This window comes from Oncorhynchus mykiss, chromosome 6 (genome assembly GCF_057628025.1).
Source record: "Oncorhynchus mykiss isolate SJ-2025 chromosome 6, ASM5762802v1, whole genome shotgun sequence".
NCBI lineage: Eukaryota > Metazoa > Chordata > Actinopteri > Salmoniformes > Salmonidae > Oncorhynchus > Oncorhynchus mykiss.
The window spans coordinates 60,596,279-60,619,070 of NC_143027.1; the positions used below are offsets into that span (position 1 = coordinate 60,596,279).

The 22,792-nt window shown below is 42.1% G+C and overlaps 1 protein-coding gene across 4 annotated transcripts in view; it reads left to right on the forward strand.

The window, feature by feature from the left end:
• The window catches only part of LOC110526270 (phosphorylase b kinase regulatory subunit beta), an 81,124-nt gene that overhangs the window by 21,113 nt on the left and 37,219 nt on the right, over positions 1-22,792 (forward strand). For all 4 annotated transcript variants that reach the window (XM_090238439.1, XM_036980624.2, XM_036980623.2 and 1 more), the window contains 8 exons: positions 6,801-6,916; positions 8,753-8,816; positions 15,165-15,260; positions 15,995-16,192; positions 20,280-20,337; positions 20,595-20,672; positions 21,583-21,741; positions 22,087-22,181. In XM_090238439.1, coding sequence (XP_090094565.1) covers positions 6,801-6,916; positions 8,753-8,816; positions 15,165-15,260; positions 15,995-16,192; positions 20,280-20,337; positions 20,595-20,672; positions 21,583-21,741; positions 22,087-22,181 — 864 coding nt within the window. The remainder of the gene's footprint in view (positions 1-6,800; positions 6,917-8,752; positions 8,817-15,164; positions 15,261-15,994; positions 16,193-20,279; positions 20,338-20,594; positions 20,673-21,582; positions 21,742-22,086; positions 22,182-22,792) is intronic.

Here is a 22,792-nt window from a genome sequence, read left to right on the forward strand (position 1 = left end):
GAGGAACAAAATGGGACAGTTTGAGGACATGTGGTGGAGAGTAGGGAAGGCACTGGAGATAGGGGTGAGAACAGGTGGGCCTGAGCAGGTGTGATGTCGTTGATGTTTGTATGTGTCTGTATGTTGTCTTTTCTAAGTGTATGTTGTTGTATTGTTAAAATAAAAAATAAATTAAAAAAAAGAAGCCAGAAAGAGCCTTACAATAATCATTCTACTCAATCCCCAAGTAAAATAACTCACAATGTTCCTATTTCAGTGGCTCTATTTCGTTCCCTGTCTTCCCTCCTTGCCTTCCCATTTTTGTACGCTTTATGGCCTCTCTGTTTCCCTCACTTTAAATTAAAACTGTTGTCAGTCACATCTCCCCTGGTACTTTAAAAACATTTCTTCATGGCCTCGACGTCATCATTTAAATATTTTCTGAGTGTCCTTCTCTCCTGTAGTCTCATTCTGCTGCATAGAGGAGAGTCATTCCTTGATCAAGATGAAATTAAGGACATGATTTTGACTACCCATGTGACTGGGTGATGTTTGTCTTTTAATTTGCAGCACACAAATGTTAATGACATCAATGGCAAAATGTTTGTGTGTTTTTTCTACTGAATATTTGCATGAAATGGGAGTTACTGGAGAATAGTTTATTCCATTTAACTTCTGAAGAATGTATTCACATTTATGTGACCCCTTCTTTTGACAATATGATGACACAGTACAGTATACAGTGCATTCGGAAAGTTTTCAGACCCCTTGACTTTTTCCACATTTTGTTACGTTACATCATTATTCAAAAAATTTATGAAATATTTTTTTCTCTCATCAGTCTACCAACAATACCCCATAATGACAAAGCGAAAACTGTTTTTTTTTATGTTTGTAAATTAATTAAAAATAAACAACAGAAATATGAGACTCAAAATTGAGCTCAGGTGCATCCTATTTCCATTGATCACCCTTGAGATGTTTCTGCAACTTGATTGAGACCACCTGTGGAAAATTCAATTGATTTGATTTGGAAAGGCACACACCTAACAATATAGGGTGCCACAGTTGATAGTGCATGTCAGAGCAAAAATCAAGCCATGAGGTGGAAGGAATTGTCCAGAGAGCTCGGAGCGGAATGTGTCGACGCGCAGGTTTGGGGAAGGGTACCAAAAAATCTCTGCAGCATTGAAGGTCCCCAAGAACCTGGCCTCGATCATTCTTAAATGGAAGAAGTTTGGAACCACTAAGACTCTTCTTAGAGTTGGCCGCCCGACCAATCGAGGGAGAAGGGCCTTAGTTAGGGATGTGACGAAGAACCCGGTGGTCACTCTGACAGAGCTCCAGAGTTCCTATGTGGAGATGGGAGAACAAACATTACAGTGGGGCAAAAAATAATTTAGTCAGCCACCAATTGTGAAAGACTGAGCCACGTTTCATCTTCAATGCCCTTGCTGATGGAAGGAGGTTTTCACTCAAAATCTCACGATACATGGCCCCATTCATTCTTTCCTTTACACAGATCAGTCGTCCTGGTCCCTTTGCAGAAAAACAGCCCCAAAGCATGATGTTTCCACCCCTATGCTTCACAGTAGGTATGGTGTTCTTTGGATGTAACTCATCATTCTTTGTCCTCCAAACACGACGAGTTGAGTTTTTACCAAAAAGTTATATTTTGGTTTCATCTGACCATATGACATTCTCCCAATCTTCTTCTGGATCATCCAAATGCACTCTAGCAAACTTCAGACGGGCCTGGAAATGTACTGGCTTAAGTAGGGGGACACGTCTGGCAGTGCAGGATTTGAGTCCCTGGCGGCGTAGTGTGTTACTGATGGTAGGCTTTGTTACTTTGGTCCCAGCTCTCTGCAGGTCATTCACTAGGTCCCCTTGCGTGGTTCTGGGATTTTTGCTCACCGTTATTGTGATCATTTTGACCCCACGGGGTGAGATCTTGCGTGGAGCCCCAGATCGAGGGAGATTATCAGGGGTCTTGTATGTCTTCCATTTCCTAATAATTGCTCCCACAGTTGATTTCTTCAAACCAAGCTGCTTACCTATCGCAGATTCAGTCTTCCCAGCCTGGTGCAGGTCTACAATTTTGTTTCTGGTGTCCTTTGACAGCTCTTTGGTCTTGGCCATAGTGGAGTTAGGAGTGTGACTGTTTGAGGTTGTGGACAGGCGTCTTTTATACTGATAACAAGTTCAAACAGGTGCCATTAATACAGGTAACGAGTGGAGGACAGAGGAGCCTCTTAAAGAAGAAGTTACAGGTCTGTGAGAGCCAGAAATCTTGCTTGTTTGTAGGTGACCAAATACATATTTTCCACCATAATTTGCAAATAAATTCATTCAAAATCCTACAATGTGATTTTCTGGATATTTTTTTTCTCATTTTTGTCTGTCATAGTTGAAGTGTACCTATGATTAAAATTACAGGCCTCATCTTTTTAAGTGGGAGAACTTGCACAATTGGTGGCTGACTAAATACTTTTTTGCCCCACTGTATATCCAAGATGGTGTAGCAGTCAGACGTCTTTGTCTTGTCCCGTCCCATGTGTATATATATATTTTTCTTAGCGTTCATATTTGTCCTAATCCTCAACTTCAAAATACTCTCCTGCAACCCGCCTCACCCAATGTAGTGTGGATCTGTTTTTTTCCCCTAAACTATTTCTATTTCCCTCTGAAATGGAATACCTCAACTGAAGCTAGCTAGCTAACAGCTATCAGTCAGCTAAACACTGCTAGCAGTCATCAGCTAACCTTTAGCTCGAAAAGCTCTCGCCAGTTCGTACAACGCGTTTCAAACCAGAGCATACCAGACCTATTTTTCTCTCCATATCCCCGAATTCCTACCACAAACTCAGAACCTTTTCATCTGGGTCATCACAGCTAGCTAACCGCAACCCGGGTTGACTACTCCTGGCTAATGTTTCCGTCCCGGAGCTAGCACCAACTAGCCTGAAGCTAGCACATGCTAGACCCATCTCCCGGCTCACTCCTGGGCTACAATATCCGGACTCCTTCCACTGCCGGTACGGGGCACGGAACCCCACCGATCCTCTACGACTGGAATACCGACATAATCTGCCAGAGGATTCCAAGCTTGATGCTCTCAATCTCACACAAACTATCAATTAACCTCACAGGTACAACTCCAAATCCGTTAACACGGGCACCCTCATAGATGTCATCCTAACTAACTCGCCCTCCAAATACACCTCTGCTGTTTTCAATCAAGATCTCAGTGATCACTGCCTCATTGCTTGCATCCGTAATGGGTCTGCGACCAAACGACCACCCCTCATCACTGTCAAATGCTGACTAAAACACTTCTGCGAGCAGGCCGTTCTAATCGACCTGGCCAGGGTATCCTGGAATGACATTGACCTCATCCCGTCAGTAGATGATGCCTGGCTATTCTTTAAAAGTGCCTTCCTCACCATCTTAAATAAGCATGCCCCATTCAAAAAATGTAGAACTAAATATTGTCCTTGGTTCACTCCAGACCTGTCTGCCCTTGACCAGCACAAAAACATCCTGTGGCGTTCTGGTTTGCATCGAACAGCCCCCGTGATATGCAACTTTTCAGGGAAGTCAGGAACAAATATACACAGGCAGTTAGGAAAGCTAAGGCTAGCTTTTTCAAACAGAAATCTGCATTCTCTAGTACTAACTGAAAAAAGTTCTGGGACACTGTAAAGTCCATGGAGAATAAGAGCACCTCCTCCCAGCTGCCCACTGCTCTGAGGCTAGGAAACACTGACACCACTGATAAATCCACTATAATTGAGAATTTCGATAAGCATTTCTCTACGGCTGGCCATGCTTTCCACCCACCTGGCTAACCCTACCCCGGTCAACTGCATGGCACTCTCCACAGCAACTCGCCAAAGCCCCCACCATTTTTCCTTTACCCAAATCCAGAGAGCTGATGTTCTGAAAGAGCTGCAAAATCTGGACCCCTACAAATCAGCCGGGCTAGACAATATGGACCCTCTCTTTCTAAAATTATCTGCCGAAATTGTTGCAACCCCTATTACTAGCCTGTTCAACCTCTTTTTCATATCGTCTGAGATTCCCAAATATTGGAAATCTGCCACGGTCATCCCCCTCTTCAAAGGGGGAGACACTCTAGACCCAAACTGCTACAGACCTATCCTACCCTGTCTTTCTAAGGTCTTCGAAAGCCAAGTTAACAAACAGATTTCCGACCATTTAGAATCCCACCGTACCTTCTCCGCTATGCATACTGGTTTCAGAGCTGGTCATGGGTGCACCTCAGGCACGCTCAAGGTCCTAAACGACATCATAACCGCCATCTATAAGAGACATTACTTTGCAGCCATTTTCATCGACATTGCCAAGGCTTTCAACTCTGTCAATCACCACATTCTTATCGGCAGACTCGACAGCCTTGGTTTCTCAAATGATTGCCTCGCCTGGTTTACCAACTACTTCTCAGACAGAGTTCACTGTGTCAAATCGGAGGGCCTGTTGTCCGGACCTCTGGCTGTCTCTGGGGGTGCCACAGGATTCAATCCTCAGGCCGACTCTCTTCTCTGTATACCTCAATAATGTTGCTCTTGCTGCTGGTGATTCTCTGATACACCTCTACGCAGACGACACCATTCTGTATACTTCTGACCCCTTTTTGGACACTGTGTTAACTAACCTCCAGACGAGCTTCAATGCCATACAACTCTCCTTCCGTGGCCTCCAATTGCTCTTAAACGCAAGTTAAACTAAATGCATGCTATTCAACCGATCACTGCCCGCACCTGCTCGCCCGTCCAGCATCACTACTCTGGACGGCTCTGACTTAGAATATGTGGACAACTACAAATACCTAGGTGTCTGGTTAGACTGTGACAGACTCACATTAAGCATCTCACATCCAAAATTAAATCTAGAATTGGCTTCCTATATCTCAACAAAGCATCCTTCACTCATGCTGCCAAACATGCCCTCGTAAAACTGATCATCCTATCGATCCTCGACTTCGGTGATGCCATCTATAAAGTAGCCTCCAACACTCTACTCAACGAACTGGATGCAGTCTATCACAGTTCCATCTGTTTTGTCACCAAAGCCCTATACACTACCCACCATTGCGACCTGTACGCTCTTGTTGGTTGGCCCTCGCTTCATACTCGTCGCCAAACCCACTGGCTACAGGTTATCTACAAGTCTCTGCTAGGTAAAGCCCCACCTTATCTCAGCTCACTGGTCACCATAGCAGCACCCACTCGTAGCACGCGCTCCAGCAGGTATATCTCACTGGTCACCCCCAAAGTTAATTCCTCCTTTGGTCGTCTTTCCATCCAGTTCTCTGCTGCCAATGACTGGAACAAACTGCAAAATCTCTGAAGCTGGAGACTCATATCTCCCTCACTATCTTTAAGCACTAGCTTTAAGCACCAGCTGTCAGAGCAGCTCACAGATCACTGCACCTGTACATAGATGGGCTGTTTACAGATGGGCTATCTACCTACCTTATCCCCATACTGTATTTATTTATTTATCTTGCTCCTTTGCACCCCAGTATCTCTACCTTCACATTCATCTTCTGCAGTGTTTTAATTGCTATATTGTAATTACTTCGCTACCATGACCTATGTATTGCCTTAACTCCCTTATCTTACCTCATTTGCACTCATGGAAATATACTTTTTGTTTTATTTTGTTCTACTGTATTATTGACTATGTTTTGTTTATTCCATGTGTAACTCTGTGTTGTTGCATGTGTCGAATTGCTATGCTTTATCTTGGCCAGGTCGCAGTTGCAAATGAGAATTTGTTCTCAACTAGCCTACCTGTTAAATAAAGGTGAAAAAAAACCATCTCTGCAGTACCACCAATCGGGCGTTTATGGTAGAGTGGCCAGACAGAAGCCACTCTTCAGTAAAAGGCACGTGACAGCCCGCTTGGAGTTTGCCAAAAGACACCTAAAGACTCTCAGACCATGAGGAACAAGAGTCTCTGGTCGGATGAAACCAAGATTGAACTATTTGACCTGAATGTCAAGCGCCACGTCTGGAGGAAACCTGGCACCATACCTATGGAGACGCATGGTGGTGGAAGCATCATGCTGTGGGGATGTTTTTCAGCGTCAGGGACTGGGAGACTAGTCAGTATCGAGAGAAAGATGAATGGAGCAAAGTACAGAGAGATCCTTCATGAAAACCTTCTCCAGAGTGCTCAAGACCTCAGACTGGGTCGAAGGTTCACCTTCCAACAAGACAACGACCCTAAGCACACAGCCAAGACAATGCAGTAGTGGCTTCGGGACAAGTCTCTGAATGTCCTTGATTGGCCCAGCCAGAGCCGGACTTGAACCCAATCAAACATTTCTGGAGAGACCTGAAAATACCTGTGCAGCAACGCTCCCCATCCAACCTGACAGAGCTTGAGAGGGTCTGCAGAGAAGAATGAGAAACTTCCCAAATACAAGGTGTACCAAGCTTGTAGCGTAATCCCCAAGAAGACTTGAGGCTGTAATCTCTGCCAAAGGTGTTTCAACAAAGTACTGAGTAAAGGGTCTGAATACTTATGTAAATGTGATATTTCTGTTTTTTATTTTTTTTAATACTTTTGCAAAAAATAAAATTTTTATTTGCTTTGTCATTATGGGGTATTGATGAGGAAAAAAACAATTGAATCCATTTTCGAATAAGGCTGTTACGTAACAAAATGGAAAAACTCCAGAGCCTTGAATACTTTCCAAATGCACTGTAATTCTAGGGAGAAAGCGGTCTATGTTGAGATTGAAAGATTTCGCTAGAGATTCATGTGACATGTGTTTTCTACCCCTGCAGGTATCGTTCATCCAGAATCTGGTATTCTGTGTAGAGAGGGCATACAGAGTGCCTGACTTTGGCATGTGGGAGAGAGGGAGCAAGTACAACAATGGAAGCACTGAATTGCACTCCAGGTCTGTTTTTCCTCCTCTAGTGAATACATTGATTTATAAAGATATGAATACACAGTCTCCACACACATAATGTGTTCACCTCTCCACAAAAACAAAGAGAGTATATTTCCATCAGAGTTTTTAGGGTAGTCAAGGCTAAGGGGAGACCGTGCATGTCGATGGCCTATCATTCGAGCAGTAGATCTGCCTCTCCCTCTCTTAAGACCTCAATAATGATTCTGTTTCCTCTGTCCCTTATCTCTGGAAAACATTGTTTTCTCCTAAAGAATGCATGAAAATTGGTTGCAACTTACCACCATTTTCTATAGATAAACTATAGACGTTGCATTCTATACAGACAATCAATTGGCAACCTAGTTCGTTAGTCAAATTCAGAATGACTGCTTTCTAGTTCAGTTTCCATAATACACATTAATAGGCAAAACAATTGCGGGGGCAGAATCACAACTTTACATGCAGTAACTTTCTGAGTTCATTATCTCAATGCGGAGTCATTCACCGAGTTTCAGGCGCATTTACAATGGGGGAAAAAAACTGTTCCATTAACTCGGTGTACCAGATTGCCGATGGAGACGTAGTGCCTGTGTGTGTCACAGAAAGCTGTGATAAATGCCTTCATCTAGAGTTTTAAATCATGACATTCAAGCTCAGCTGAAAGGAAAATGGAAGTCATTATAAAACAATGTTAATGTCATCAAGCCTAGACGGTATTGAGTTTGTGCAAAAATGTCTACGCTTTAGTCCTATCGAGCACTTGGATTACCCCGTGGCAGTCTCTTACCAAGTAGAAGATAGCGCAACCAAATTATAGTAATTCTGTAGTAATATTTTGCTTTGTTCAGCTGCATTATATTTCCAATTTAAGTCCACTCTATAGTTAATCCTGACTGACTCATTGGGATGTGTCGACAGAAGCTGTCAATATCAATCTGGATTAATTACAACATAGAATGTTATGTTACTGAATGTATGTTTCTCCCGTTTGTGAAAATAGTATTACAATATACTGTGTTGTGCTTTATAGTCTGTAACTTGTTAATATTATCAGCCAATGCCACCCTGCTCCCTGAAACTTCAGCACGGTGTGCACATTCTTTTTTTTTTTTTTACTTTCGACTAAGGCGCCACACTCACTCAGAACTGTTGACATCTCTTATGCATATGTCCAGGCAGGTTCAGCCCAAAAAAATCTATAGATTTTTCAAAATGCCTCATGTTGCTCGATTGTGATCATTGCTGATGATTTTGTCAGAGAGGGAGCTGAAGTTGTCTTTCGGAGAGCTGGTTTCAACTATGTTCTCTTATTTTCTACATTTTTGTATCAATTTGGGCTCTGTTTGTGGGATTGAACACCTTTTTTATATGTCTGCATATCGTGCAACTATCCTTGCCACGTCTTCTTCTTCATTTTATAGAGCACTGTTAAGAGGGAAAGGAAAACAAAATGACAGAGAAATTGACTGCTATTTTCTCTGCAACTTCAACTGCACAATGATTTCAGCCCCCCTCCCAGCAACAATTATATATATGAGTCACCTGTTTGTAACTACGTTATAAAAGCATTCAAATGTATACTTGTTTACAGTATAAATGTAAGGCTCATTACAGGTCAAGGGATGTTAGTGTTGGGTGTCATGTGCCTTATACATAAGGGGTTCATAAAAAGTGTACCCAAACCCCGTTTTATAAAGTAACATATGCATGTTTGCGTGCATGTGACCTGGAGCTATGGAACAGAACAGAAAATGTGTAGCCTATGGTATTTCAATTATAAATACCATAGACAGTGCTTTCAGGTTTATATTGGGTTTCTAAAACATGTTCTTTCTTTTGCAGTTCTGTGGGGCTGGCCAAAGCTGCTCTCGAGGCTATCAATGGATTCAACCTGTTTGGGAATCAGGTATTTTTGATTCATTCTCCAACTTCATCCACGTTCTGTCTAGAGTCCCAGACATTGTCCTCGCTTACTCTGAAGATAAGAGTTTAGGATTTGAATGACCGAACTGGGTATTCACCTCTGGTGTAACAGCGTCTGATGCGTTAAGATTGCATTATAGATGGTGTGTAACTGATTTATACTTCAAATCGGGAGTCCCATTACATCACCATCCATCTTCAAGATCTTATAGATGATCATAGCACAACAGTTCTCAGAGAAATATTGAAATCGCCTGAAGACGGTGATGGAAATGTTCTGCGTGTGGAAAGGGAACCATTCACTCGGGGGTTTTATTGAGTGGGCTTGTGTTGTACTCAGTGCTGACTAGCTAGATGCACTAATGGCTTTGATGGATTACTGGTGTTCCCATTTCCTTGATTTCCTTGCTCCTTCTGGATCAGCCATTTGTAGGATTAATTTGTTTTGGAGTCTAGAGGAAGTAAAGACAGGAATGTGAACATCCGTTATATGGGCTAATGGATTGGAAAACTGAGAAACTTAGCATTCTTGTTTATTTAGAAAAGGATTTCTTTCTGTTCCGTTTTGTTCGTTCGTTCACACAGCACAAAGCATTTCAATCAAATAAAGCACATCAACTTCATCGTGTCCCGTGTAAACCTACCAGGAAGGGAGAAAACCTTACCCATAGTGATATACAGTGCCTTCAGAAAGTATTCACACCCCTTGACTTTTTTCAAAATGTTTGCTGTGTTGCAACCTGATTTGAAAAGTGATTAAATTTATATTTGGTGTGTCTCTGGCCTACACACAATACCCCATAATGTCAAAGTGGAATGATGTTTTTACATTTTTGTGCAAATTATTTAAAAATTAAAAGCTGAAATGTCTGGTGTATATAAGTATTTAACCCCTTTGTTATGGCATGCTTACATGGGTTCAAGACTAAAAATGTAAGTTGAAAAATGTAATAATTGTGTGTAACATGATTTTTGAATGATTACCTGTACCTCATCTCTGTACCCCACACATATCACATTATCTGTAAGGTCCCTGAGTTGAGCCGTGAATTTCAAACACAGATTCAACCACAATGACCAGGGAGGCTTTACAAAGGGCACTTATTGAGAAAGCAGACATTAAATATCCCTTTGAGTATGGTTGCATTATTAATTACACTTTGGATGGTGTGTCGACATACCCAGTTTAGTGAAAATTTCCTGTATTTACCAAATCATGAAACCAAACCACCACACAAGTCAGAGTTATCATAAAGTCCATCTTTAATTATTTTGAGCTCCATCACAACCCTGTGACTCTCAGATCAATTCAGTGTCTATAAATTAATTCTCTGAGAGTGCTTACACATTGCAACTGAGATCCTTTATAGCAAAGACACACATAGCCAGACAGCATTGGCTATAAATTATCGTTCAGCTTTGTCTCCTAAACTATGTTCTTATCTCGCTCTTGGTACCACTCAGGACCATAAAACAAAACCTCATCAACAGGCATATATCAAATACACCCCTCCTGGACAAGATCACAGAGACACAGTGACTGGCACACAGACATTGTGGAGCCAAGAGATAATTGGTTCCCCCTCAATCATCCCTTCACATGGTTTAAAAGATATGTTTACATATGAAGACAAGCTTGACCTCTCCCCTCTCTGCGGCCCAAGTAACTGACCCCAGGACAGAGAAAGGGTAACTGCAAATGGCCACCACTATAGTACAACAAGATCACATGGTTTAAAAGATATGTTTACATATGAAGACAAGCTTGACCTCTCCCCTCTCTGCGGCTCAAGTAACTGACCCCAGGACAGAGAAAGGATAACTGCAAATGGCCACCACTATAGTACAACAAGATACATTCTAAATGAGAAGTAACTCACAAGCATATAATGAAAATAAAACATCTTATCTATGTTACCCAGCTATTCTGATTAATCCCCAACACCAGTCACTACAAAGATAAAGGTGTCCTCCCTAACTCAGTTGCCAGAGAGGAAGAAACCGCTCAAGGATTTCACCATGCCAATGGTGACTTTTAAACAATTACAGTGTAATGGCTGTGATAGGAGAGAACTGAAGATGGATCAACAATATTGTAGTTAGTCCACAATTCTAACCTAATTGACAGAGTGAAAATAAGGACGCCAGTACAGAATAAAAAAAATATTCCAAAACACGTATCCTGTTTGCAACAAGGTGCTAAAGTAATACTGCAAAAATGTTGTAAAGCAATTAACCATTTGTCCTGAATACAAAGTGTTATGTTTGGGGCAAATCCAATACAACACATTACTATGTTACAGGTATGCTTGTAATCGTTCAGGATAGTTTTTTTCCCCGGATAAAAAAGAAAGAAACAGGCAAATAAAAAAGCTTAGCACAGGCAAAATCCTAAAGGAAAACCTGGTTCAGTCTGCTTTCCACCAGACACTGGGAGATGAATTCACCTTTCAGCAGGACAATAACCTAAAACACTGGGCCAAATCTACACTGGAGTACCTTACCATTAAGACAGTGAATGTTTCTGAGTGGCCGAGTTACAGTTTTGACTTAAATCTGCTTGAAAATACCTGAAAATGGTTGTTTATGATCAATAACCAATTTCAAAGAGCTTGAAGAATCTTTGAAAAGTATAATGGGAAAATGTTGCCCAATCGAGGTGTGGAAAGCTCTTAGAGATTTACTCAGAAAGACTCCCTCTGTAATCGCTACCAAAGGAGATTCCAACATGTATTGACTCAGGGGGTTGAGTACTTACAGTTGAAGTCGGAAGTTCACATACACTTATGTTGGAGTCATTAAAACTCATTTTTCAACCACTCCACAAATTTCTTGTTAACAAACTATAGTTTTGGCAAGTCGGTAGAACATCTACTTTGTGCATGACACAAGTAATTTTTCCAACAATTGTTTACAGACAGATGTTTTCACTTATAATTCACTGTATCACAATTCCAGTGGGTTAGAAGTTGACATACACTAAGTTCACTGTGCCTTTTAAACAGCTTGGAAAATTCCAGAAAATGATGTCATGGCTTTAGAAGCTTCTGAAAGGCTAATTGACATAATTTGAGTCAATTGGAGGTGTACCTGTGGCTGTATTTCAAGGCCTACCTTTAAACTCAGTGCCCCTTTGCTTGACATTATGGGATAATCAAAATAAATCAGCCAAGAACTCAGTCAGACCTCCACAAGTCTGGTTCATCCTTGGGAGCAATTTACAAATGCCTGAAGGTACCACGTTCATCTGTACAAACAATAGTACACAAGTACAAACACCATGGGACCACGAAGCCGTCATACCGCTCAGGAAGGAGACGCGTTCTGTCTTCTAGAGATGAACGTACCTTTGTGTGAAAAGTGCAAATCAATCCCAGAACAACAGCAAAGGATCTTGTGAAGATGCTGTAGGAAACAGGTACAAAAGTATCTATATCCACAGTAAAACGAGTCCTATATTGACTTAACTTGAAATGCCGCTCAGCAAGGAAGAAGCCACTGCTCCAAAACCGCCATAAAAAAAAGCCAGACTACGGTTTGCAACTGCACATGGGGACAAAGATAATACTTTTTGGAGAAAGGTCCTCTGGTCTGATGAAACAAAAATAGAACTGTTTGGCCATAATGACCATTGTTATGTTTGGAGGGAAAAGGGGGAGGCTTGCAAGCCGAAGAATACCATCCCAACCGTGAAGGACGGGGGTGGCAGCATCATGTTGTTGGGGTGCTTTCCTGCAGGAGGGACTGGTGCACTTCACAAAATAGATGACATCATGAGGAAGAGAAATTATGTGGATATATTGAAGCAACATCTGAAGACATCAGTCAGGAAGTGAAAGCTTGGTCGCAAATGGGTCTTGCAAATGGACAATGACCCCAAGCATACTTCCAAAGTTGTGGCAAGATGGCTTAAGGACAACAAAGTCAAGGTATTGGAATGGCCATCACAAAGCTCTGACCTCAATCCTATATAAAATTTGTTGGCAGAACTGAAAAGCGTGTGTGAGCATGGAGGCCTACAAACCTGACTCAGTTACACCAGCTCTGTCAGGAAGAATGGGACAAAATTCACCCAACTTATTGTGGGAAGGGTGTGGAAGGCTACCCAAAACGTTTGACCCAAGTTAAACAATTTCAAGGCAATGCTACCAAATACTAATTGAGTGTATGTAAACTTCTGACCCACTGGGAATGTGATGAAAGAAATAAAAGCTGAAATAAATCATTCTCTCTACTATTATTGTGAAATTTCATATTCTGAAAATAAGGTGGTGATCCCAACTGACCTAAAGCTGGGATCTTTTACTAGGATTAAATGTCAGGAATTGTGAAAAACTGAGTTTAAATGTATTTGGCTAAGGTGTATGTAAACTTCCGACTTCATCTGTATCTAATCAATATATATTGTTTTATTTTTCATAATGTAGATTGTTGCCAAATTTTTGTATTAAATCCATTTTAATTCCGCTTTGTAACAAGGGGTGTGAATACTTTCTGAAGTCACCTTATGATTGCTATAGTCTCTTTTGCTACTATTATCAGTGATTTAATGATGTGCTCTTCTCCTTAGCCGCCCCCTTCATCTAATTAATCCACAGCCAACGATGTTAAATTGACTCATTGATGATCAGAGTTTTAGATTAAACTCTGTGCCCCACTGGGTTTGGTTCCTGTCATTAGGCAGTAGTATAGAAGTGGCTGGTGTGTGGGCTGCTGTGTGGCCCACGTTGGGGATGGAGTGGCTATGAGTCATCACATAGGTTATTAATGATGGCCTGCTCTCAGTGCCCCTTTGACTTCCTTTAGATGTTCAACTGAGAATAAGCCATGATCAGTGACTCTCCCCTACTGTGTTCCTTAGAGGCAACAGCCAATCAATGACTAGCCAGAGCACAATGGTCGAGCGGGAGCCAATCACTAATTTTACCCAACTTTTATGTGTGGGTTGTCAACTTCTAAAGTGACTGCCTGTTTCACAGCAAAATGTGGAGTGCTGTCAATAAAGGTATGGTCCTAAGAAGCGTAGGTCACAGTGGAGACCACGTTCTGTGCTGTCACAATCATTTACATCCCATTCCACCAAACCCTGCAGTATGTACACTAAATCACTAAAGCAGGCCTGATGAGAGTCACTCTGATGGCTAAAAGCTTAGGTTGGCTTGTTTGAAAGCAGCATACATAATGCATTGTGCAGAAGCAGCTTAGTATGTTTTTTCTTTACTTTAATGTGAACATGGTTGAGGTGTTGGTGAAGAAACGTGTCCAGGAACATTTGTAGCATACATTTGTGAGGTGTGTTAATCCAAAAATGGCACAGTCAACTAACCCAGAAAAAGCACTCAGGCCCTCATCTCAACAGAGGGGCTTGTGGGTAGGTAATCATACCGTAGGTAAAGAGTTTGCAGTCTAACAACATGATGTGGTATCGAGGTGATTGGATGGCCCTTCATGGTTGGAGTGCCCCCACACTGTGCTCAAAGCATAGAAAAACACAATGCTTTTTTAGCTTTGTACCCAAAAATATCAAATGGTTGTGCAATATTGGGTCTTTTGTAAGAATAAGGTTATAATGTTGCTGCTTTCAAAGCTGGTTTTGCTCTGCAGAGGCGGCAGGTGAGATGTTGGAGGCTCTGAGTGTGTGGCTTTCATTTAAATGGTTAGTGGCCAGTTCATCCTCCGAGCTGAATTCACAGTAACATAAACAAACAGGTCTTCTACCATGTAGAGAATGTGGTGTGTGGTGGTGTGTGTGTGTGCGCGCTCCCGTCTGTACGTGTGTCCGTGCGTGAGCGACTGTCAAAATCAAATCATATCAAATGGTGTTGGTCACACACATATTTAGCAGATGTTAAAGTGTAGCGAAATGCTTGTGTTCATGGTTGTGACATTTGATGTTGTTTCCTGCATATTAAGGCTTCTTTTCAGAGAGCTAGTGGAAGTGGTGGTGACAGCTGCAGTGCGACAGGCCCATATCAGTACATGCTGGGAACAGCCAGTAGCTGCCATCCATGCCCTGCAGTCGCATGGCTCACTAGTGGCACTGTTCAAAGGCACGGACGGAAACAAATGGTTGCTCGAAAAGGAAATAAATATAAATATGTCCTAGATGTTTTGAGTTCTGCTTGCCTGTGAAAGTCGGTGTTCGAACAGGTTTGCCAAATGCATTATGTCCAAACATGGTAGCATGCAGGCTACGTTGAATCTTGCATAGTGACAATACGGAAGCGCTACAATTTTCATCCACAACGAAACAGTGTCAGACCTCGTCTGACCCACATCAACCTAACAACCACCAGTGAACATGACTCTTGTCATCTCTGTTGTTCTGCAGGGTTGCTCTTGGTCTGTCATCTTCGTGGACCTGGATGCCCACAACAGGAACAGACAGACACTGTCCTCCCTCCTACCCAGAGAATCCAGGTCCCACGTGAGTAAATATAATTAAACCACTCATTTCTAAATACCACTCTGTGCCATTATGATGTATTGGCTCAGTGACCAGTCCAATCTCCCAGTTCACCAGTAAAGAGAGGAATAATCATTTTTCTCCGGTAGTAAGAGCAACTAGACAGAAAAGTGCTCCTGTAAATGAATTGGTTTAATTAGGGGAAATGGAAGAAATGCATTGGAGCTACAACGTGGGCTAATGGGAGAGAGAAGTGGGGATGGAGTGAGAGAGAGGTGGGGATGGAGTGAGAGAGAGGTGGGGATGGAGTGAGAGAGAGGTGGGGATGGAGTGAGAGAGAGGTGGGGATAGAGTGAGAGAGAGGTGGGGATGGAGTGAGAGAAAGGTGGGGATGGAGTGAGAGAGGTGGGGATGGAGTGAGAGAGGTGGGGATGGAGTGAGAGAGAGGCTGCGCAGGAAGGAGGTGAAGGGATGAAGGGAGTACAGTACAAGGCTTATGCAAGTAAAACATTGAGCATCTTAATTATATATGAGTCTCTGACTAATATGTTATTAAATGTCAGCCTCTTTAATGTTGAAAAGTGGCCATTAGCAGAGAGAGAGAGAGAGAGTGGGTCCCTTAGTCTCTTAACCCTTTACTAACTGCCTGGAGACAGCTGGCACATGGGGGTGAAGGGTTTACTTAGGAAATTATCAAAAGCTGGCATCTGTTTAAATGTTACACATTTTGAAACCCCCTTTGAACCCCAATACAGAATACGGACGCTGCCCTCCTGCCCTGCATCAGCTACCCTGCATTCGCTGTGGATGACGACGCCCTCTACAGTCAGACCCTGGACAAGGTGGTGCGCAAGCTAAAGGGGAAGTATGGCTTCAAGCGCTTCCTGCGTGACGGCTACAGGACCGCCAATGAGGACAAGAACAGGAGACACTACAAACCGGCTGAGATGAAGGTATGTGGTTTAGTTTAAAAGCCAACCCTACAGACTGATTGTGATGACTAACATGCACTACAGTGACTTGACTTTTTCCATTTCAGCTCTTAAAACCCCTTACACTCGTGGGAATTGGCCTATTATGGATAGGGCTAAATTGAAATGTTTCTTACATAAGAAATATGGAAAGCATATGCATGCAGTGGGGCAAAAAAGTATTTAGTCAGCCACCAATTGTGCAAGTTCTCCCACTTAAAAAGATGAGAGAGGCCTGTAATTTTCATCATAGGTACACTTCAACTATGACAGACAAAATGAGAAAAAAAATCCAGATAATCACATTGTAGGATTTTTAATGAATTTATTTGCAAATTATGGTGGAAAATAAGTTTTTTTTTTGCCCCACTGTAACAATGACAGAAATTAGACGGGAACAGGAAATTATGGGGAAATGATTAGACTAAAGGTGAGGACACAACAGTTCAGTTTTATGTTCATTTTATATTTACTGTACTTTTCGCTGCATTTGTTCATAACAAATCTGAAAATACTTTGGATACATTCAGTAACATGAAGATTCTTTTGAAAATTTGACAAGGGTTTGAGTGAGAGGTCTAGCGTGTTTCCAAGTGGGGACACACCTCTCCAAAGTGTACACAGTTGCTAAGTAATTTCAATGCACTTTTATGACTCAAAGAAGAGTCTTCAACTATAAGGTGCTATTTTGATCTCTCCCAGCTGTGCCGTTAAGGAGCTAGAACAATCACACTTGTTAGTTGTTTTCTTTGGAGCACAGACCTGCATCCCCACCCGCCTTTACACAATTACGATCCATTATACATCGCAATCTGGGTCAGGTTGGCATCATTTGAAAGCTTGTTCTACTGCCAAAGCTAAATTATAAAATATGATCTTACAGTCTTAGGCTTTCACTACAAATACTAGGGAATTCAGAGAAGCAGATGGTCATTTTGGTGTGCATTGAATGGAGACGCGGGATGCGTTCAGATACGTGGTCCGCGGGCAAAGTTTCTTCACAAAACAACAAACAGGATCATTCTGTTCAGGACAACCCAGGATATAACACCACGTCATCTTCTAACTGCACATCAAACACGGTGATTGTAAATGTTGACACTACATATTACATGAGTTTTATGAGATGGAAATGTGAAGTGGACTCGGAGGTGTTTTGGATTGCCTGTCTTGACATCAAAGCGGTATTTCTTATAATCCTCAACGTCTCATCTGTAAAGTCCTCTTAATTTACAGAATTTCCCTCACTCGGACAACACCGTTTGCCAAAATAGCCCAATTTAGCAGGAGCGATGAGGCAACTTCTTGTGTTCAGTGCTCAAGTTCAGAACTGCTGTCAGTCAAAACCCATTCTGCGCTGTGAAGACACTGAGCTCCGACGTAATTTAGAGCATGTTACTCTAAGGGAAAGGGGGATTCCTACTCAGAATGCGTTCAACTGAAATGTGTCTTCCGCATTTAACCCAACCCCTCTGAATCAGAGCGGTGCGGGGGACTGCCATAATCGACATCCATGTCTTCGGCGCCCGGGTAACAGTGTTTTTTTTAATGTATATATATTTTTATTTCACCTTTATTTAACCAGGTAGGCCAGTTGAGAACAAGTTCTAATTTACAACTGCGACATGGCCAAGATAAAGCAAAGCAGTGCGACAAAAACAACACAGAGTTACACATAAACAAACGTACAGTCAAATAACTGCCTTGGAACACAGTGGCTGTGGTAGAGCATTAGGTCAGTAACCGAAAGCCTTGCTCGGGGGCAGAACAACAGATTTTTACCTTGTCAGCTCAGGGATTCGATTCCAGCAACCTTTCGGTTACTGGCTCGACGCTCTAACCACTAGGCTACCACAGCATTCCAATTTAGACGCTTATCAGTGCCCAAATCTACCATTGTCAACCCGTATGCGAATACGAGTGTAAAGGGTTTACCCAGTTTTTTTTGTTTTCCTACGACAGAAGCCACACAATTGTGTCTGCTCTGCCGTTGATAAATCCCAACTGAAGGCATATTAACTTCAGGATTAGCTGCTGTGCCTGCAGAGTGTGAATTTGGAGCAGGGCATCTACTTAACACTGAGCAAATCATTGCATTAGCCGCAGCACTGACCTCCCAGAATGAATGAGCTTGGATTCAACAGGGGGAAACACAAAGGGAGGTAATATGGGAATAATCTGAGCCACTAAACTTTAAAGTTTCATTATAGGATGTAGAGTAGGTGCAATCAACAGGTCCCGGTCAACCCATTTCTTAATTGGAAGCTGGATATTACACTATAAAATGCCTCGTGATAAATCATTTTGAAATCTCATCCATTACGGTAAGTAATGCAGTAGACCATTACATAACATTCTAGGATTGTGTGGTTCTTTGCACATGCACAACCTCTTCTTGCTGCCCACTCAAAAAGCTCGAAGTCACATGTGAGTGTATTGGATCACAATGGAAGTTGTACATCATATTCTTTTTTCTGCAATATGCTGTTTCAGGTGGGAAGGCATTGATTGCAGGTTTATTCAATTTGAAAACACATAACTTGTTAAGAATTTTGAAATCCTGCAATGTTACCTATTACAAGTGAAGGAGGGCATCCTGTCGAACAATATAGAGTTTTACAGTCTGTGGAATAGCTGAGGCAGAAAGCTCCTGGGATAGCTGGTGTTTACTGCCCAAGTAGGCCTCAGTGATTGGTCTCTCCACCCCTGTAGCATTTTATTAAATATCTCCACCATTTTGTACCTTATCTCTACTGGCACAGACGCAAGTAAACACACACACACACACACACACACACACACACTCACACACTAGCATAACCCAGCTGTGTCAGCCTAACCCTTGAGCAATGACGAACAACTCACAGTATGGTTTGCAACATAGCTTTGGTAAAACTGATAACAGAATACAAGAATACAGATGGAGAATAGAGATGGTTGTGGGAATCATATGTTAGATTCTTTTGATTTGATGGACTGATGGCTGAAGCAGTCCCTGTCATCTCTGCTATAACAGCCAAACTACAGGCCGGAAAATGATGTGTGACCGCTCCAATTAACAGCCTTTATTTCATTATGTTGTAGTCTCTCTCTTATCTCCTATTGCCATGGAGATTGTCTGCAGAGATGGGAGACGGCGATAACAAAGTCTTAATTACGTTTCAGGAGGGTTGGGAGATGTTGTGCTCCTCTCTCAGAAGGCAGGGAAGCCAGGCATATCATGAAAGTGAGGTGCTGCTTTGGTCCCAAAAAGAGCACTTAGGTGACTGTCTGAGAGCTAGTCAATTTGAAGAAGGGTTGTTCGGTAATGCAGATATATCCTTGGGTCTGTTTCATTCAGTGTTCTTTTAGTGTGTCCTCCAGTAATTGATCCACTAAGTTTACATTATTTATGCTGCCTTTGGTTTGTGAATGCTACACGAAAATAGAACCAAGGACACCATCTGACAAATGATTAATACCAACAACAACAAAAGGACTGAAGACTTATTACATCCTCACAGTTACTGTTGAAATTTCTCTTTGGAATTATTGAAATGAATCAATTGCTGTTTTGCTTTACAAACGTATCTTTTCAACCCCAGATGATTTATGGGCAGAGGGGTGGGTGGTGAGGGGAGACGTCTAAAGCTATGTAATGTCATTTCTGGTTGGCTGAGACTCCGATAGCATCTCAGAAGTAAGTGTTTTTGCCTCTGTTAAACTGTTACAATTGGAAAACAAACTCACCAGTCAACAGGTGTTTTAAGTGTGTGTTTTGGGACAGGCCATCACTTGCTACTTGCTGCATTCATTATAAAAGCTGACGAAAATGATTGTTGGTGTCTGAGCATTTTTATTGTAATCCATATGCATCCACTGACACACAGCGATAGATTTAGAGATGAATGCACCATGTGTAGAGATGAATGCACCATGTGTAGAGATGAATGCACCATGTGCAGGGATGAATGCACACAGTGCGTGTGTATTTCTCTTTCAGGTTAGGAAACTAGTGACCTCTGTGTTATGGCTTTTTCATTTCTTCAAAGACACTTTTATGAAAATCAAATGTTCTCTTCTCTTTCAGCTTTTTGATGGCATTGAATGCGAGTTTCCCATATTTTTCATCTTCATGATGATTGATGGTATGTGATGTTAATATAATAACGTGATTTTTTTTTTTTTCATTTTTTCATTTTCATTTTATTTCTTTTTTACTTTAAATACTTTCTAAACTGCATTTTTTGTTAAGGGCTTGTAAGTAAGCATTTCACTGTAAGGTGTACACCTGTTATATTTGGCGCGTGTGAAATAACATTTGATTTGATTTGAGTATTGGGTTACATAGAAGTTGAATATCTGACACTTTTTTGCCATTTTATTGTCTGTATTTGATTTCCAGGAGTCTTCAGGGGGAACAACGCCCAAGTCAAAGAATACCAAGACCTGTTAACACCTATCATCTTTCAATGTTTTGATGGTGAGTTTCCTCCTCCGTTAGGGATCTGTGTTCTTATGGAACTACTGTACACATACATGCGCACACACACACACTCAATTACTCTAGCAGTGTTTCCCCTAGGACTTTTTTCAGCAGTGGTGGTAAGGGTGGCGGGGTGGGGGGGGGGGGGGGGGGGGGGGGGTGTATTGCTACTAGCGTTAGCACAATGACATGCTAGCTGTTCGAGCAGGAATATTTATATTGCAAAAAATGACATCCAATTTTTTTTTGTGGCGGTGGCAACAATTCAGCAGTGGTGGGCCGCCGCTGCTAAATTAATATAGGGGAAACACTTATTAGTCCCTCTCACATACACATTCATGCTGGCATCCGTGGGAGTCTTTGAGAAGTGCACATACATTTTGGTTGTGAAGATTACTGTTATTTTCATATTACACTTAATACAATATCCATATTAATCTCCCACATGCTGAGTGCACGAAAGCTGTTCTCATATTTCAAGGAGCTCGTTTTTATATTAGCCTTCACACAAAGCTGTATTTTTCCTCAGTTAAGAAACCACATTAAAAGACTCAGGAGCCAATAGCCTCTGAAGGATGCATGTTGCTTCAGGAATACTTCTCAGTGGTTGGAGACAGAGTTGTCACCTCCTTTGGCTTTGTGGTGTCTTTGCGTTTGTTATGCAGAGAAAATATTGTACTCCCGGTGCGTTCTTTCTTGGAAATTTGACATTTCTTCATGTGTGTCTGCTAAGATACCTTTGAATAGATAACTCCCACTCCTTTCTCCTGAGCAGCAGACACGTAAACTGCACTCCTTTCGATGTATCAACCTCCTGGAAATTCCATTAGTGCCTTCTATTCGACATGTTTGTAATCACCCAGCACCGTAAAGTGTATCTATTTCCGTCCTGTGTGTCGTGGATCAGGCCATGCTGTCATCCCGAAGTACTACCGCGTACCTGCCGACTTTGTGGAGGCGGAGCAGAAGAAGCACGGGAGCCAGAAGCGTTTCCCTGCCAACACGGGCCAGGATGGCATGCTGTTCCTGTGGGGCCAGGCCCTCTTCAACATCGCCAGGCTGCTGGGTCAGTCTCTCTGTCTGTCTTCTCTTCACTGACCTCGCCTCACTGTCAAATACCTTCTCTGACCGCTGGCTGGAGAGGTATTCTCTATAGAGCATGCTCGCTGGGGTGTTCACTATACTGTTGTCACGTCAGACTGCAGAGGTTACGGAGTTCAGATATTCAGTTCAACATATGTGTTTGTTGTATGTTTGTGAAGTTGCTCACAGGTTAATGGGTTCTCATTACAAAGTAATGACTTTTGTAAGGAAAGGTCATTTTATGGGGTGTATGTCCAGTGTATCAGTTGGAACCTTTAGTGTGCTCTCTGTGTGTTCACCCCTCCATTCTGCCATGTCTCTTTTCCAGTGGATGAGCTGATCAGCCCCCAAGACATCGACCCCATCAAACGCTACGTACCCCGACAGGATCAGAGGAACGTCAGCATGAGATACTCCAATCAGGTTAGACTCCCATTCCCATGTGACCATCCTATGATCAGCCGTGTTTGGCCATCACTACAATCAGAGATACTAGATATAACGACAAGATGCTTGTGTCTCCGCCTTAACAATGGGGTTCGTTGTCCACAGATCAGAATGGCAGGCTGTCAAGCTCCCGCTTGTTTCTCACTTTGAATTGGTTGATACATCTGGTTATTTGAATACTTAAAAAAAAATATTTGATGAGGAGTGTTGATGTCAACCGCTTGTATCCAATGGAGAGTGAGTGCTTAGCCTCATGAATATGCATAGACGGCCTCGAATTTCAACAGTGACAACTCAAATATAAAGTGTTTTACACTCTCAACAGTTTCCTGTGAATCAAGAATGATCCACCACCCAAAGGACATCCAACCAACTTAACACAACTGTGGGAAGCATTGGAGTTAACTCGTTTGAGCCTTGAGCATTTCAACACAGGTTTGGAATAACACATCAAAGTTTGTCCTAGAAAATCCGAACATGACATCCGAATCAATGATATATAGAATGACGCAGACTCATGTATACACGCAGAGGGGGTATAGTAGTCTGCAGTAGTTCCCTTATAGCAGGAGAATTATTTAAGCAAG